This window comes from Bombina bombina, chromosome 5 (assembly GCF_027579735.1).
Source record: "Bombina bombina isolate aBomBom1 chromosome 5, aBomBom1.pri, whole genome shotgun sequence".
Taxonomy (NCBI): Eukaryota; Metazoa; Chordata; class Amphibia; order Anura; family Bombinatoridae; genus Bombina; species Bombina bombina.
Genome location: NC_069503.1, coordinates 171,844,901 through 171,864,760, shown reverse-complemented (window position 1 = coordinate 171,864,760; position 19,860 = coordinate 171,844,901). Strand labels below are relative to the sequence as shown.

The 19,860-nt window shown below is 37.8% G+C and overlaps 1 protein-coding gene across 1 annotated transcript in view; it reads right to left on the bottom strand.

Annotated features, from left to right (window-relative positions):
• LOC128660139 (sodium channel protein type 4 subunit alpha-like) overlaps positions 1–19,860 on the bottom strand; it is a 659,663-nt gene that overhangs the window by 105,624 nt on the left and 534,179 nt on the right. Inside the window, 1 exon segment of the mRNA XM_053713786.1 lies at positions 7,767–7,889. Coding sequence (XP_053569761.1) covers positions 7,767–7,889 — 123 coding nt within the window.

The following is a 19,860-nucleotide window of genomic DNA, read 5'->3' as shown; positions in this document are numbered from 1 at the left end:
GGCGCAGTTGCGGCAGGTGAAGGGTCCTATGGTGTTCGTCGGGGATGCGTGGTGGCAGGCAGATGATCTACCGGTGTTGAGATGGAGGAGGGTGCTGGCGTCGTAGTGGCGGTGGTTGTGGGAGCCAGGGTTAGTTGCGCTGGACGCGGTCCAGGCATGGATGGACGCAGGCGGGCTTGCCTTTGGTGCGCCAGCGCCGCACCCGCCGAGTGCAGCCGCTGCGCGGTTGCGCAACAACTTCCATTAAATAGGTGTTGGGAGGCGGGGGAGGGCAGTGGCTGTGGCATGGGAGAGACAAGCAGAAAGGAGAGCAGGCTAGAAGAGGCTGCAGTCTCAGAGTAAGGCAGCAGCAACTTCCATTAAATAGGTGCTGGGAGGTGGGAGGGCTGGGAGGCGGGGGGAGGGCAGTGGCTGTGGCATGGGAGAGACAAGCAGAAAGGAGAGCAGGCTAGAAGAGGTTGAGGTCTCAGAGTAAGGCAGCAGCAACTTCCATTAAATAGGTGCTGGGAGGTGGGAGGGCTGGGAGGCAGGGGGCAGTGTCTGTTGGAAGAAAGTTAACAAAGGGAGTTACCTGTGCTGTGCTGGTAGGCGGGGAGAGGGCAGTGGCTGTGGCATGGGAGAGACAAGCAGAAAGGAGAGCAACCCCACCCCACACTCTACAAAAAAACAATTGCGCACAAGCTTGGGTTGTCTATGACACTGGTCAGGTGAGTCTGGGTTCCTTTTTTAATTCCACCACCACTGAGGTAGTGGAGAGGTGAGATGGTGAAAAGGTTAGGAGGTTAGGAATCAACTGTCTTATGTGCTTGCACTGCAGCCACATTTGCATCTTCAAAAATTGTGCCCTTTATGAAATCCAATTGTTGGGACTATTCTAGGTTTCAACTTTTTAAGATAGCATGGTCTGATATGACATTTTCAAATTATGAGCCCTCTGAATACAATAAAGCTACAATGGTGTGCAGTTCCACTTGAAGTATTTACACACGCACAGCTTTTTAAATGATGGTCAAATAAGCAAAATAGAAAGAAAGAAAGAAAGAAAGAAAGAAAGAAAGAAAGAAAGAAAGAAAGAAAGAAAGAAAGAAAGAAAGAAAGAAAGAAAGAAAGAAAGAAATTCTGTTTCTTATCCGGATCACCAAAAAAAGTTTAAAATACTAACACATAGATTATGAGTTTTGCGTTACCAAGGGTGCGGTGTTCACTCACAGTTTTCCCTCACCACTCACCCGGCATTAGCCGCAAAAAGTTGAGCGTAGAGCAGAATTTAGCTCCACATCTCACCTCAATACCAGGGCTGCTTACGGTAGCGGTAAGCTGGCTAAACGTGCTCGTGCACGATTTCCCCATAGGAATCAATGGGGCAGTTTCGGCTGAAAAAAAACCTAACACCTGCAAAAAAGCAGCGTTCAGCTCCTAAAGCAGCCCCCATTGATTCCTATGGGGAAAATACATTTATGTCTACACCTAACACCCTAAAATGAACCCTGAGTCTAAACACCCCTAATCTTACACTTATTAACCCCTAATCTGCCGCCCCCGACATCGCCGACACCTACATTATATTATTAACCCCTAATCTGCCGCTCCGGACACCGCCGCCACCTACATTATCCCTATGAACCCATAATCTGCCGCCCCCAACCTCGCCGCCACTATAATAAAGTTATTAACCCCTAAATCTAAGTCTAACCCTAAACCTAACCCCCCCTAACTTAAATATAATTTAAATAAATCGAAATAAAATTACTACAATTAACTAAATTATTCCTATTTAAAACTAAATACTTACCTGTAAAATAAACCCTAAGCTAGCTACAATATAACTAATAATTACATATGTAGCTATTTTAGGATTTGACGTCACAGCTTAATTCCTGCCTTTAGCGGCCTCTAGCGTTAGAGCCGAGGTTTAACTCTAAAAAAGATTTACTCAAGCAAGTGACTGATGAGTTCATTTATATAAAAGCCGTAATTTAAGTTAGACATGTTTTTTTAGAATAAGATCCTGCTGCTTTTATATTTTAGGTACAATAGTTATTAAATAGTAATTAACTATTTAAGAACTACCTAGCTAAAATAAGTACAAATTTACCTGTAAAATAAACCTTAACCTAAGTTACAATTACACCTAACACTACACTATAAATAAATTAATTACCTAAATTAAATTAAACTAATTACAATTAAATAAAATAAAGTACAAAAAAACACTAAATTACAAAAAATAATAAAATAATTACAAGAATTTTAAACTAATTACACCTACTCTAATCCCCCTAATAAAATAAAAAAGCCCCCCAAAATAATAAAAAGCCCTACCCTATACTAAATTACAAATAGCCCTTAAAAGGGCCTTTTGCGGGGCATTGCCCCAAAGTAATCAGCTCTTTTACCTGGAAAAAAAATTACAATACCCCCCCCAACATTAAAACCCACCACCCACACACCCAACCCTACTCTAAAACCCACCCAATCCCCCCTTAATAAAACACTACCCCCTTGAAGATCACCCTACCTTGAGACGTCTTCACCCAACCGGGCAGAAGTGGTCCTCCAGACGGCCAGAAGTCTTCATCCGATCCGGGCAGAAGACTTCTGGCCGTCTGGAGGACCACTTCTGCCCGGTTGGGTGAAGACGTCTCAAGGTAGGGTGATCTTCAAGGGGGTAGTGTTAGGTTTTATTAAGGGGGGATTGGGTGGGTTTTAGAGTAGGGTTGGGTGTGTGGGTGGTGGGTTTTAATGTTGGGTGGTATTGTAATTTTTTTTCCAGGTAAAAGAGCTGATGACTTTGGGGCAATGCCCCACAAAAGGCCCTTTTAAGGGCTATTTGTAATTTAGTATAGGGTAGGGCTTTTTTTATTTTGGGGGGCTTTTTATTTTATTAGGGGGATTAGAGTAGGTGTAATTAGTTTAAAATTCTTGTAATTATTTTATTATTTTTTGTAATTTAGTGGGGGGGGTTTTTGTACTTTAGTTTATTTTATTTAATTGTAATTAATTTAATTTAATTTAGGTAATTAATTTATTTATAGTGTAGTGTTAGGTGTGATTGTAACTTAGGTTAGGGTTTATTTTACAGGTAAATTTGTACTTATTTTAGCTGGGTAGTTATTAAATAGTTAATAACTATTTAATAACTATTGTACCTAGTTAAAATAAATACAAACTTGCCTGTAAAATAAAAATAAATCCTAAAATAGCTACAATGTAATTATTAGTTATATTGTAGCTATCTTAGGGTTTATTTTATAGGTAAGTATTTAGTTTTAAATATGACTAATTTAGTTAATTGTAGTTATTTTATTTTGATTTATTTAAATTATATTTAAGTTAGGGGGGTTAGGTTTATGGTTAGACTTAGATTTAGGGATTAATACATTTAATATAGTGGTGGCGACATTGTGGGCGGAAGATTAGGGGTTAATAAATGTAGGTAGGTGTCGGCGATGTTAGGGACGGCAGATTAATAAAATGTAACTAGTGTTTGCGAGGCGGGAGTGCGGCGGTTTAGGGGTTAATATATTTATTACAGTGGCGGCGATGTCCGGTTGGCAGATTAGGGGTTAAAAAATGTATTTAAGTGTTTGCGATTTGGGGGGGCCTCGGTTTAGGGGTTAATAGGTAGTTTATGGGTGTTAGTGTACTTTTTAGCACTTTAGTTAAGAGTTTTATGTTACGGCGTTAGCCCATAAAACTCTTAACTACTGACTTTTAAATGCGGTAGGAGTCTTCACAGGAGAGGGTGTACCGCTCACTTTTTCAAAGACTCGTAATACCGGCATTAGGCAAATCCCATTAAAAAGATAGGAAACACAATTGACGTAAGTGGATTTGCGGTATGCTCGAGTCGCGGAAAAAAAGTGAGCGATACACCTGTACCTGCCAGACTCGTAATACCAGCGGGCGTTAAAAAGCAGCGTTGGGACCTCTCAACGCTGCTTTTTAAGGCTAACGCAAGACTCGTAATCTAGCAGTAAATAAATTTACTTAAATTTTTTGAAAATTACAATGTGAAAAATCTATTTTTTTCTTCCATTTTCATTCTCCCTGAAATTTTGCTGATACCGTAAATATTATGGGGCAGACGATTGCTTTGTTTTGTGGGAAAAACCCTCAATTTACTTTTAAAGATATAGGGCCAGATTACAACTGGAGTGCTATTTAGCGCTTTTGCTAGAGCGCTAATTGTGCTAGAAGTAAACTTTTTGCGCACATCGGGTTGTGCCTATATTATGAGTTGAACGTAAAAAGCTATTGCTCTTGCACTAACCTGATGTACGTAAAAAGTCGAACTTAGGATATCGCATACGCAACAACCTATTCCCCCATAGAAGTCAATGGAGCAAAATAGTGTGGGGGGGGAAACTAACACCCCACTCGTGCGCAAATCCGATCGCATTTTCTCAAGTGCGATAACCCGACATGAAAATATGAATATTTCACATTCCAATGTTCTTCACAAAGCAGAATATGTTCTTCTTATTCATAAATATATATTTCTACATATATCTGATGGCATTTTGGTACAATGTATATTTATACATATATACATGATTAAAAATGAATATTGCATAAATATGCTTTTACATATTTTCATCTACTTAACTGCAAAGGGCTCCAATTCTATTTATGTCTACATATGTATTTTTGTGTTTATATGTGTATATATGTCTGTAAATACATATATACACATATAAATACATATTTACACATATACATATCCATCTTTAGACATGTATATGTATGTATGTCTATGTTAAATCCCTTTGCCTCCCTTTTGTTTCCCTAACACCTGAGATTTCATATCTTTGAGCCCTTATGATTTTTTTGTACAATATGTTTTTAATAATTTTTATTAGATTGTGTTATTGTGTAACTGTATTGTGTAATATCTTTTTGATTTGTGACACTTTTTTGTTTTACAAAACAGTTAACCACAGCTCTGAGGACACGCTAACCCGACGAGCGTTAACTTCAATTTCGCTAAAGCAATTGTGTTTACTTTTATTTTGTAATATGAGAGCAATTTAACTTGCATGCATACGAACTCGAAAACCCAATATATATATATATATGCTAATTTCTTAGACCTTGAAGCCCACCACTTTCATTTTAACAGTTTTTCACCACTAGAGGGTGTTAGTTCACATATTTCATATAGATAACACTGTGTTCGTGCACATGAAGTAATCTGGGAGCAGGCACTGATTGGCTAGACTGCAAGTCTGTCAAAAGAACTGAAAATGGGGCAGTTTGCAGAGGCTTAGATACAAGATAATCACAGAGGTTAAAAGTATATTAATATAACTGTGTTGGTTATGCAAAACTGGGAAATGGGTAATAAAGGGATTATCTATCTTTTAAAACAATAAAAATTCTGGTGTAGACTGTCCCTTTAAATGCATCAAGTAAATGTATGAAACTATATGTCTCAACTAAAACATATACCTACACAACTTCACTTTAATAAATATGATCAATGCATGACAAATTCAAAGATATATTTACACTGGTAAGGAAACTGCATACACATTCTTCTAAAGGCCACTACTTCATGTTAATTCTTTAAGACCTCTCAGTAGCCTTTGACACTGTTGACCATCCACTGCTTCTCCAGACCCTTCAATCTTTGTGTATTTGTGACACAGCTCTACTGCGTCCCTATACCTACCTTTATAACTGTTCCTTTAGTGTATCCTCCTCCCCTATACCCCTCTCTGTTGAGGTACTTTAAGGCTCAATTCTAGGTCCCCTTCTTCTCTCAGTCTATACATCATCACTAGGCTCTTTAATTAAGTCTTTGTGGGTTTCTGTATCATCTTTATGCTGATGACACCCAAATCTACCTTTCTGAATCAGATATCTCCTCTTTGCCTGCTGATTTGTGTCACCAGTTGTCTAGCGAATATCTCTTCCTGGATGACATCTCACTATCTAAAGCTGAACCTCTATAAAATGTATCTCCTTCTATTTCCTCCCTTTAATAATCTCCCCATTCCCAAAATCTCACTTACTGTGGACAACTCTGCAATTACCTTTACCCCTCAGGCCCACTGCCTTCTGGTCACACTTGACTCAGAAGTTTCTTTTGCTCCCCACAATAAGTCCTTAGCTAACTCCTGCTGCTTCCACTATAAAAATATCTCTAATATTTGTCACTTCACTAAAGACACAACTAAGATGCTTATCCACTGCCTTATCATTTACTGCTTTGACTACTGCAATTATGTCTTCTATGGTCTCCATCACTACCACCTGTTAGCACTGCAATCCATTATGAATGACTCTGCCAGGTTCATCTTCCTTAAGCACAACTTTGCATCTGCTGCACCTCTTTGCCAACATCTCCACTGACATCTCTTAGCCTCAGGATAAAATTCATAATTTTGACGCTAACATACAAAGCCCTCACCAACATTGCAACCTCCTATATCTCAGCCCTTGTCTACAAATATTCCCCAACCCGCCCCCTCTGCACTGATCAAGACCTACTTCTTTCATCATTTCTTATTACTTCCTCACACTCTCGTCTGCAAGACTTTTCTAGATGCATGGAACTACTTGCCAAATTCAGTCAGACTAGTCTCAAAAACTTTGAGTGCTCTTTAAAAATATATATTTTCAGGGATGCATACAACTTACTTTAAGATGTCTCTACTATTTATGTTTCCCTCTCCCTCTACTTCCCCATGTACTTCCTTTAGATTGTAAGCTCACAAGTCTACCTGTCCTGTTGATCATTTTATGTAAAGATGTGACTCAAAGGCAGTGCCCTCTGCCCTTATGATTTATGCAATTGTAATGTTACAGAGCTGCATAATATGTTGATGCTCTATAAATAAACAATAATTATAATAATACATTTCCAGCTATACTTATAGAGATAGAGAATGGACATTTCACAAGAATATAAAATCTATTATGTTACGATGTATATGTTCTGTGTTTTTCAGAATAATGAATAAAGATGAATCTGCAAGAAATGTATGCAAGGCATTTATGAATACTAGTTGTATGTAAATGGTTTGCAATAAGTAGTGTGATGTATTTAGGCAAAAGCATTTTAGCAGCCGCACACTCTAATACACAATGAATATTGACTGAGCAGACATTGTGGAATCAAAGTACATGCTATTGTGTTGCTAAAATACTTATAGAAACATGCTTTGTGAAGACCAATACAAATAGGATAGCAAATAAATGTGATGCATATGCAAAAAAAACACAAGTGCTGATTATGGCATCTATACAAATAAGCAAGGGTGTAGCGGTCAGAAGAACATGCAGTCAAACACAAGCTGGTACAACTGGCATGCTAGCAAAAACTGTAAATATTTCAGAAGAAAGTAATTGCAATGAATGTATATATGTGTTTATAACTAAATAAAATGTTTTGAAAGATATCCAATATTTTGAAAAGCTCATTGTAAAATTTGGGCACCTGTAGTGTTATGGCAGATGTAATTCATTGCATGAATTAATACAAGACTGAGGTACCCTCATCTGAAATCTTTTTTTTTACTCTTTTCATTCTGTGCATTGGGATATTTTACTTAATAAATCCCACTACAGAGATGAAACAAATTATTAATATATATAAAAAACTAAAAAAACTAATGTATATGAAATGGGTAAACATCTGTTTTTAACAGAGCTTAAACCCATTTTATATACAGATCTACCAACAACAAATTCAAATGTAATGGGGTCCTTGACATGCTTTAAGATCAAAGGGACCCCATTATTTACCATCTTAATCTTACCCTCATCCCTTCAAAACGTGACAATGCTCTTAATGGTCTCAGAGCCCTGAGGGTCCTAAGAGATTTAATAGGACCCATGTCGGAGAATCCAAAGGCAGTAGCTATGAGGCTTATTAAAGATACCTGAATGGAGACATAAAGCAGAATCCGAGCTATTAGCAAAATCCTACCACTATCACATGCTCCTCTTAAAGAAATGTATCCAAGTGACAAATCACCATCCTGCATGAGGAAAAAAAAGGGATTAAAGCAGAAAAGAGCTACATCCTGCACCTATAAAGAGTTGTTTCCATGTTGGTTACATTTTTGTTTCCCATTTAGTATAACTAGTCTCTACCCCTAAAGAGTTACTTATGTATTGGTAGTGCTAAATTACTCCAAGCCCTGTTATTCTGTCCCCTGTATTGTATTTAAATTAAAGAACCCTTGCAAAGGTGTTTAACACATATCTAGAGTCCTGTAGCTGCAGATCTGAACACAGCCAGTAATGGTCATTGTCATGTGACTGCTGCTGCTGATAACTCACTGGCTGTTTCCTGCACTGGACTAGCATTTCTCTGCAGCTCTTGAGCAGGGCTTTAACTATAGGTTTAACCCCTTTGTGGGAGTTAAATATATAGAGTTGGAGCGTTGACTGGAAAAATTGTATGCTCTTTACCAATTAGAGCATGGATATTTTGCACTAGAATGCTCCTTTAACAATAAACACTGAAATTCACCCTTTACAGATTACAGGACGTTAACGCTTTTCTTGTTCATGTCAGAATATTCCTAAAAAGGGAGGAAAAAACAATGTTATTGACCTGTGAAAGGAAGATAATCAGTTAGAGACAGATTTACTAGATTATTTACCCTTACCCTCATGCCTTCAAATCTGGAAAGGGCTCGAAGAGGCCGCAATGCCCTCAGTGTTCTGAGAGATTTCACCGATGTCATATTGCCTTTACTAACAGCTTCTACCACCAGACATGCTACTGAAATCTGCACAGATTTAATGGAATTCAAAACGGTTGGTTAGTAGCATGCAAAAAAAAAAGTAATGTCAAAAGTGGCTTCTTGCACCTCACCATAATTTTACCTTTATTCCAAAACGATATTCTACTGGGGATCTTTTCGCATAGTAGTTCTAATATGCCAAAACGGCCATTTGCCTTGAATTTAAAACTATGATGACAATGGTTTGATACATATCAACTTAAAGGCATACTAAACCCAAATGTTGTCTTTAAAGGGACAGTAAAGTAAAAAAAAACTTTCATGTTTTAAATAGGGCATGCAATTTTAAATAACTTCCCAATTTACTTTTATCACCAATTTTGCTTTGTTCTCTTGGTATTCTTAGTTGAAAGCTAAACCTAGGAGGTTCATATGCTAATTTCTTAGACCTTAAAGACTGCCCCTAATCTGAATACATTTTGACCACTAGTGGGCATTAGTTCCCATGTTTCATATAGATAACATTTAGCTCATGCATGTAAAGTGACCTAGGAGTGAGCACTGATTGGCTAAACTGCATGTCTGTCAAAAGAACTGAAATAAGGGGGCAGTCAGCAGAAGCTTAGATACAAGATAATTACAGAGGTAAAACATGTATTATTATAACTGTGTTGGTTATGCAAAACTGGGGAATGGGTAATAAAGGGATTATCTTTCTTTTTAAACAACAAAAATTCTTTTAAGCATCTTTCTAATTTACTCCTGTTATCAATTTTTCTTAGTTCTCTTGGTATTTTTATTTGAAAAGTAGGAATGAAAGCTTATGGGCAAGCCCATTTTTGGTTCAGAACCAAGGTAGATCTTGCTGTTTGGTGGGTAAATGTAGCCAATAATCAGCACATGCTATCCAAGTTCTGAACCAAAAATGGGCGGCTCCTAAACTTTCATTTGTGCCTTTTCAAATAAAGATACCAAGAGAACAAATAAAAATTGATAATAGGAGTAAATTAGAAAGTTGCTTAAAATTGCATGCTCTATATGAATCATGAAATAAAAAATGTGGGTTTAGTATGCCTTAAATGACAAAGGCATCAACATCTTTTAATACAGCAATAACAGGCAATAAATAAACTCATTGAAGAAACAAATCACAGTATTAACCATACCTAAATTATAAAAAAAATCCTGGTATAAAAATGGTGGTAATAAAATGAGCACAGATAACACATGAAGTGCTTGTGGGCATTTTACTGATGAAATAATTTACATTTCTTGCTAATTGCCTTTTATAGCGTAACTATTCAGCAATTCACATCTAGAGCGCTACAGTTAGGTTAAAGAGATGGTAAACTTTAGCTGATCAAATGATATATATGTAATCTTTGCCATTAAAAAAAAGTATATGTGTACATTTTTTTTTAAAACTATCTGTGAAAAGGGTTAAAATCGTGCCTATAGTAATGCTTGTATTACAATGCTATGCCAGCCCACTAGGATGAACTATTTTTTTTTTAAGGACAATTCCAATGAACATCAATCAGTTGTGTGTGTCATATGACATTCTTGAAGTCCAGCCCCTTGAAAGTCCTTAGGAAGCCTATGGAGAGAGTGAGTAGGACTTCATCTATGTCACAGCCCAGCCAAAACATGAAACAAAAGGGGGGGGGGCGTACAAGAAGATACCAAGTAGGATTAAAAATGTTTTATTATAAAATATATATACACTTTTTTTAAAAAAAATGATTAAGCAGTTTGCTTGTACACTAATATAAATTTCATTGCAACATTCTTAAAGTCTGAGATTTACCATTACTTTAATACTGACAAAGCCTCATATAAGAGGTGAAACACATCTAGTCTTTTAACACATTTTTCAGATGGCTTCTACACTTTTAATGTGCATTTAATTCTTTTTTTAAAGGGTTGTGTGTGGCTATGTGTGGCTTTTCTTGGTTAATATTAAAGGAGTAAAAGTATAGCTACTCTATTAACTATAGATATATATATAGATTATTATTTTACCTATAACAACCCTCTTTTGAACCAAGTAAAATATTAAAATTTACATTAAATTTATTTTGTTTCAAAATGAAGCAGTTTAGTTTAGATTATTTTTACAGAATAATTACAAAATGTCACTTGTTACTTGACTGGCAAACACCATTTGTTTAGTTTTCTGGGGGGTGTTCTACTATGTATATAGGTGAGTATGTTAGCATCAGTATTATACCTACAGGAAAAATGGAAACTGTTAAATATATTTTATTAATTTTCCATGTGTGTTTTTGTATTCGTTTTTTTCCTCCTTCATCTGTTTGGAGTCTTATATAATAAATTAGGAAAGACTGTTCAACTGAGCTCTAACAGAACCAATGGTTTATCTTTAAAATAGGAGTTTAAATTAAAGGGACATTGTAGTAGAAAACAAAACACAATATTTAAAGGAAAAAGAGACTTAAAGGGATATTAAATCTAACATTTTCTTTCATATTGAGATATTGGGGCCAATATATTAAAATGCGGACGGACATGATACGATGTAGTGTATCATGTCTGCCGCACATCGATAAATGCTGACAGCATACGCTGTCGGCATTTATCATTGCGCAAGCGGTTCTAGGTTCAATGCCGCCCCCTGCAGATTCGCGGGCCAATCAGGGGGTGTCAATCAGCCCGAACGTATAGGATCGGGCGGATTGAAAACCACAACCTCAGAGACAGCGGACCAGATATGGAGCAGCGGTCTTCAGACCGCTGCTTCATAACTACTGTTTCTGGCAAGCCTAAAGGCTTGTGCAGAAACAGGGGCATCATAATATAATTTGGCCCCTTAGCATGCAATTTTAAACAGTTTTCTACGATTTCTAATTTACTTCTAATATACATTATTTTGTGCTTTTGGTATCTTTTGTTGAAAAGCAGGGATGTTTGCTTAGGAGCCGGACCATTTCTGGAGCACTATATAGCAGCAGTTTTCCAAGAACATTATCCATTTGCAAGAGCACTATATGGCAGCACTATTTCCTGCCATTTAGTGCTCCAGACACCTACCTAGGTATTCCTTCAACACAGAACATCATGGGAACGAAGCAAATTTTATAATAGAAGTAAATTGGAAACTTTTTTTAAAATGGTATTCTCTGTCTAAATCATAAAAGAAAATTTTGAGATTTTAATCCCTTAGGCCTAGATTTAGAGTTGGGCGGTAGCTGTGAAAACCAGCGTTAGAGGCTCCTAACGCTGGTTTTGGGCTACCACCGGTATTTGGAGTCAGTCACGAAAGGGTCTAATGCTCACTTTCCAGCCGCGACTTTTCCATACCGCAGATCCCCTTACGTCATTTGCGTATCCTATCTTTTCAATGGGATCTTTCTAACTCCGTTATTTAGAGTCGTGTCTGAAGTGAGCGTTAGAAATCTAACGACAAAACTCCAGCCGCAGAAAAAAGTCAGTAGTTAAGAGTTTCTGGGCTAACGCCGGTTTATAAAGCTCTTAACTACTGTGCTCTAAAGTACACTAACACCCATAAACTACCTATGTACCCCTAAACCGAGGTCCCCCCACATCGCCGCCACTCGATTAAATTTTTTAACCCCTAATCTGCCGACCGCCACCTACGTTATACTTATGTACCCCTAATCTGCTGCCCCTAACACCGCCGACCCCTATATTATATTTATTAACCCCTAACCTGCCCCCCACAACGTCGCCGCCAGCTACCTACAATAATTAACCCCTAATCTGCCGACCGCAAAGCGCCGCCACCTACGTTATCCTTATGTACCCCTAATCTGCTGCCCCTAACACCGCCAACCCCTATATTATATTTATTAACCCCTAACCTGCTCCCCACAACGTCGCCGCCAGCTACCTACAATAATTAACCCCTAATCTGCCGACCGCAAAGCGCCGCCACCTACGTTATCCTTATGTACCCCTAATCTGCTGCCCCTAACACCGCCGACCCCTATATTATATTTATTAACCCCTAATCTGCCCTCCCTAACATCGCCGACACCTAACTTCAATTATTAACCCCTATTCTGCCGACTGAATCTTGCCACTACTGTAATAAATGGATTAACCCCTAAAGCTAAGTCTAACCCTAACACTAACACCCCCCTAAATTAAATATAATTTAAATCTAACGAAATAAATTAACTCTTATTAAATAAATTATTCCTATTTAAAGCTAAATACTTACCTGTAAAATAAACCCTAATATAGCTACAATATAAATTATAATTATATTATAGCTATTTTAGGATTTATATTTATTTTACAGGTAACTTTGTATTTATTTTAACCAGGTACAATAGCTATTAAATAGTTAAGAACTATTTAATAGCTAAAATAGTTAAAATAATTACAAAATTACCTGTAAAATAAATCCTAACCTAAGTTACAATTAAACCTAACACTACACTATCAATAAATAAATTAAATAAAATACCTCAATTACCTACAATTAAACCTAACACTACACTATCAATACATTAATTAAATACAATACCTACAAATAACTACAATTAAATAAACTAACTAAAGTACAAAAAATAAAAAAGAACTAAGTTACAAAAAATAAAAAAATATTTACAAACATTAGAAAAATATTACAACAATTTTAAACTAATTACACCTACTCTAAGCCCCCTAATAAAATAACAAAGACCCCCAAAATAAAAAAATGCCCTACCCTATTCTAAATTAAAAAAGTTCAAAGCTATTTTACCTTACCAGCCCTTAAAAGGACCTTTTGTGGGGCATGCCCCAAAGAATTCAGCTCTTTTGCCTGTAAAAAAAACATACAATACCCCCCCAACATTACAACCCACCACCCACATACCCCTAATCTAACCCAAACCCCCCTTAAATAAACCTAACACTAAGCCCCTGAAGATCTTCCTACCTTATCTTCACCTCGCCGGGTAATCACACTGATCCGTCCTGGCTCCGAAATCTTCATCCAAGCCCAAGGGGGGGCTGGCGATCCATAATCCGGCGGCTGAAGAGGTCCAGAAGAGGCTCCAAAGTCTTCATCCTATCCGGGAAGAAGAGGCGATCCAGACCGGCAACCATCTTGATCCAAGCGGCATCTTCTATCTTCATCCGATGAGGAACGGCTCCATCGTGAAGACCTCCACCGCGGACCCATCTTCTTCCGACGACTACCCGACGAATGACGGTTCCTTTAAGGGACGTCATCCAAGATGGCGTCCCTCGAATTCCGATTGGCTGATAGGATTCTATCAGCCAATCGGAATTAAGGTAGGAAAATTCTGATTGGCTGAAGATCTTCAGGGGGGTAGTGTTAGGTTTATTTAAGGGGGGTTTGGGTTAGATTAGGGGTATGTGGGTGGTGGGTTGTAATGTTGGGGGGGGGTATTGTATGTTTTTTTTACAGGCAAAAGAGCTGAATTCTTTGGGGCATGCACCACAAAAGGTCCTTTTAAGGGCTGGTAAGGTAAAAGAGCTTTGAACTTTTTTAATTTAGAATAGGGTAGGGCATTTTTTTATTTTGGGGGTCTTTGTTATTTTATTAGGGGGCTTAGAGTAGGTGTAATTAGTTTAAAATTGTTGTAATATTTTTCTAATGTTTGTAAATATTTTTTTATTTTTGTAACTTAGTTCTTTTTTATTTTTTGTACTTTAGTTAGTTTATTTCATTGTATTTATTTGTAGATATTGTATTTAATTAATTTATTGATAGTGTAGTGTTAGGTTTAATTGTAGGTAATTGGAGGTAGCTATTGTACCTGGTTAAAATAAATACAAAGTTACCTGTAAAATAAATATAAATCCTAAAATAGCTATAATATAATTATAATTTATATTGTAGCTATATTAGGGTTTATTTTACAGGTAAGTATTTAGCTTTAAATAGGAATAATTTATTTAATAAGAGTTAATTTATTTCGTTAGATTTAAATTATATTTAACTTAGGGGGGTGTTAGTGTTAGGGTTAGACTTAGCTTTAGGGGTAATCCATTTATTACAGTAGCGGCGAGATTCGGTCGGCAGATTAGGGGTTAATAATTGAAGTTAGGTGTCGGCGATGTTAGGGAGGGCAGATTAGGGGTTAATACTATTTATTATAGGGTTATTGAGGCGGGAGTGAGGCGGATTAGGGGTTAATAACTTTATTATAATACCGCTGCGGTCCGCTCGGCAGATTAGGGGTTAATAAGTGTAGGTAGCTGGCGGCGACGTTGTGGGGGGCAGATTAGGTGTTAATAAATATAATATAGGGGTCGGCGGTGTTAGGGGCAGCAGATTAGGGGTACATAGCTATAATGTAGGTGGCGGTGGTGTACGGAGCGGCAGATTAGGGGTTAATAATAATATGCAGGTGTCAGCGATAGCAGGGGCGGCAGATTAGGGGTTAATAAGTGTAAGGTTAGGGGTGTTTAGACTCGGGGTACATGTTAGAGTGTTAGGTGCAGACGTAGGAAGTGTTTCCCCATAGAAAACAATGGGGCTGCGTTAGGAGCTGAACGCGGCTTTTTTGCAGGTGTTAGGTTTTTTTTCAGCTCAAACTGCCCCATTGTTTTCTATGGGGGAATCGTGCATGAGCACGTTTTTGAAGCTGGCCGCGTCCGTAAGCACCGCTGGTATCTAGAGTTACAGTGGCGTTAAATTATGCTCTACGCTCCCTTTTTGGAGCCTAACGCACTGAAAACCCAGCCATTCTGTGAACTCTAAATACCAGCGGTATTTAAAAGGTGCGTGGGAAAAAAAGCACGCGTAGCTAACGCACCTCTTTGGCCGCAGAACTCTAAATCTAGGCGTTAGTATTTTTGTAATAAATATATATATATATATATATATATATATATATATATATTTTAAACATATTTTGCAGATAGAGGCCTAGATTACGAGTTTTGCGGTAGCTGAAAAAGCAGCGTTAACAGGTGCTGACGCTGCTTTTTTCCTACCGCTGGTATTACGAGTCTTGAAGGTTTAGGGTCACCGCACACTTTTTGGGCCTTACCGCAAAACGACTTACGTAAACTTCGTAAAGTCTTTTTTCTATGGGACTTTTATTCCGCTGGTATTACGAGTCTGTCCTGGGAGGCCAAAAAGTTAGCGGTACACCCTAAAACTTCAATATCAATACCGTAAACTGAAAGGCAGTAGTTAAGAGTTTTATGTACAACGCGGTAACATAAAACTCATAACTAAAGTGCTACAACGTACACTAAACACCCATAAACTACCTATTAACCCCTAAACCGAGGCCCTCCCGCATCGCAAACACTATAATAAAATTTTTACCCCTAATCTGCCGCTCCGGACATCGCCGCCACGATGTGGGTCCATCTTAAAGACATCCGACGCGGAATATCCTCTTCCTCCGACGACTAACACAGAATGAAGGTACCCTTAAGTTACGTCATCCAAGATGGCATCCCTTAGATTCCGATTGGCTGATAGAATTCTATCAGCCAATCGGAATTAAGGTAGAAAAAATCCTATTGCTGATGCAATCAGCCAATAGGATTGAAGTTCAATCCTATTGGCTGATCCAATCAGCCAATAGGATTGAGCTCGCATTCTATTGGCTGTTCCAATAGAATTCTATCAGCCAATTGGAATCTAAGGGACACCATCTTGTACCTTCATTCTGTGTTAGTCGTCGAATGAAGAGGATGCTCTGCGTCGGATGTCTTGAAGATGGACCCACTCGGCGCCGGATGGATGAAGATAGAAGATGCCGTCTGGATAAAGACTTCTGCCCGTCTGGAGGACCACTTCTGCCCGATTTTCAGCTGGGGGTTAGTGTTAGTTTTTTTAAGGGTGTATTGGGTGGGTTTTATTTTTAGGTTAGGGTTTGGGCTGCAAAAGAGCTAACTGCCCTTTTAAGGGCAATGCCCATCCAAATGCCCTTTTCAGGGAAATGGGGAGCTTAGGTTTTTTTAGTTAGTATTTTATTTGGGGGGGTTGGTTGTGTGGGTGGTGGGTTTTACTGTTGGGGGGGTTGTTTGTATTTTTTTTCAGGTAAAAGAGCTGATTACTTTGGGGCAATGCCCCGCAAAAGGCCCTTTTAAGGGCTATTGATAGTTTAGTTTAGGCTAGGGAGGTTTTTTTATTTGGGGGGGGCATTTTTTAATTTTGATAAGGCTCTTAGATTAGGTGTAATTAGTTTAAATATCTGTAATTTGTTTTGTTTTTTCTGTAATTTAGTGTTTGATTGTTTTTGTACTTTAGATAATTTAAATTAATTTATTTAATAGTATTTAATTTAGTTAATTTATTTAATTATAGTGTAGTGTTAGGTGTTAGTGTAACTTAGGTTAGGTTTTATTTTACAGGTACTTTTGTATTTATTTTAGCTAGGTAGTTATTAAATAGTTAATAACTATTTAGTAACTATTCTACCTAGTTAAAATAAATACAAACTTAGCTGTGAAATAAAAATAAACCCTAAGATAGCTACAATGTAACTATTAGTTATATTGTAGCTAGCTTAGGGTTTATTTTACAGGTAAGTATTTAGTTTTAAATAGGAATTATTTAGGTAATGATAGTAGGTTTCATTTAGATTTATTTTAATTATATTTAAGTTAGGGGGTGTTAGGGTTAGACTTAGGTTTAGGGGGGAATACATTTAATATAGTGGGGTCGGCAGATTAGGGGTTAATAAATGTAGGTAGGTGGCGGCGATGTTAAGGATGGCAAATTAGGGGTTAATAATAATAAACGAATGTTTGCGAGGCGGGAGTGCGGTGTTTTAGGGGTTAATATGTTTATTATAGTGGCGGCGATGTCGGGGGCGGTAGATTAGGGGTTAATAAGTGTAGGTAGGTTGCGGCGACATTGAGGCGGAAGATTAGGGGTTATTAAGTATAATGTAGATGTCGGCGATGTTGGGGGCAGCAGATTAGGGGTTAATAAGTATAATGTAGTAGGCGGCGGCGGTGTCCGGAGCGGCAGATTAGAGGTTAATAAGTATAATGTAGGTGTCGGCGATGTCGGGGGCGGCAGTTTAGGGGTTAATAAGTGTAAGATTAGGGGTGTTTAGACTTGGGGTTCATGTTAGGGTGTTAGGTGTAAACATTAATTTATTTCCCCATAGGAATCAATGGGGCTGTGTTAAATGGGGTGTTAGATTTTTTTTCAGCCGGCTCTCCCCGTTGATTCCTGGATAAATTCCCCCTTCAATAAACAATTGGCTGGCTCCTTAGCTTAGATGCCTTCTTTTTCAAATAAAAATAGCAAGAGAACGAAGAAAAATTAATAATAGGAGTAAATTAGAAAGTTGCATGCTCTATCTGAATCACAAAAGAAAAAAAATTGGGTTCAGTGTCCCTTTAAACTGCAGACACTTATGACTACAATCTGACATCTGTTGTAATCAAGTTTGTGTTTACTTTAGAGGGACACTAAACCCAAATTTTTTTCTTTCATGATTCAGATAGAACATGCAATTTAAGCAACTTTCTAATTTACTCCTATTATCATATTTTCTTCATTCTCTTGGTATCTTTATTTGAAAAGCAAGAACGTAAGTTTAGATGCCGGCCCATTTTTTGTGAACAACCTGGGCTGTTCTTGCTGATTGGTGGATAAATTCCCCCTTCAATAAACAATTGGCTGGCTCCTAAGCTTAGATGCCTTCTTTTTCAAATAAAGATTGCAAGAGAATGAAGAAAAAATAATAATAGGAGTAAATTAGAAAGTTGCATGCTCTATCTGAATCATGAGAGAAAAAAATTGGGTTCAGTGTCCCTTTAAACTGCAGACACTTATGACTACAATCTGACATCTGCTGTAATCAAGTTTGTGTTTACTTTAAAGGGATACTAAACCCAAATTTTTTTCTTTCATGATTCAGATAGAGCATGCAATTTTAAGCAACTTTCTAATTTACTCCTATTATCAATTTTTCTTTGTTGTGTTGCTATCTTTACTTAAAAAGCAGGAATGTGATGCATAGGAGCTGGCCCATTTTTGGTTGAGAACCTGGGTTATACTTGCTTATTGGTGGGTAAATGTAAGCCTCCAATAAGCATGCACTATCCATGGTGCTGAACCTAAAATGGTCTGGCTGCTAAGATTTACATTCCTGCTTTTAAGATAAAGATAGCAAGAGAACAAAGAAACATTTATGATAGGAATAAATTAGAAAGTTGATTAAAATGTCATGCTCTATCTGAATCATGAAAGAAAACATTTGGGTTCAGTGTCCCTTTAAATACAGCTGCATTCTGACATAAGCTTTTCATTGTCTACAAAAAGAAACAAGAGTAAGTTTGTGCACTTCTTTCCTAAGATTTGCCTTATAAGGGGAACCCTAAAACTGCTAAAATATGCATGAGACACTGTGTAGCATTGATGGAAAAACATAATTTATGCTTACCTGATAAATTCCTTTCTTCTGTAGTGTGATCAGTCCACGGGTCATCATTACTTGTGGGATATTAACTGCTCCCCTACAGGAAGTGCAAGAGGATTCACCCAGCAGAGTTGCTATATAGCTCCTCCCCTCTACGTCACCTCCAGTCATTCGACCAAGGACCAACGAGAAAGGAGAAGCCAAGGGTGTAGTGGTGACTGGAGTATAATTTAAAAAATATTTACCTGCCTTAAAAAACAGGGCGGGCCGTGGACTGATCACACTACAGAAGAAAGGAATTTATCAGGTAAGCATAAATTATGTTTTCTTCTGTTAAGTGTGATCAGTCCACGGGTCATCATTACTTGTGGGATACCAATACCAAAGCAAAAGTACACGGATGACGGGAGGGATAGGCAGGCTCTTTATACAGAAGGAACCACTGCCTGAAGAACCTTTCTCCCAAAAATAGCCCCCGAGGAAGCAAAAGTGTCAAATTTGTAAAATTTGGAAAAAGTATGAAGCGAAGACCAAGTTGCAGCCTTGCAAATCTGTTCAACAGAGGCCTCATTCTTAAAGGCCCAAGTGGAAGCCACAGCTCTAGTGGAATGAGCTGTAATTCTTTCAGGAGGCTGCTGTCCAGCAGTCTCATAAGCTAAACGAATTATGCTACGAAGCCAAAAAGAGAGAGAGGTAGCAGAAGCTTTTTGACCTCTCCTCTGACCAGAGTAAACGACAAACAGGGAAGACGTTTGTCGAAAATCTTTAGTTGCCTGTAAATAAAATTTAAGGGCACGAACTACATCCAGATTGTGCAA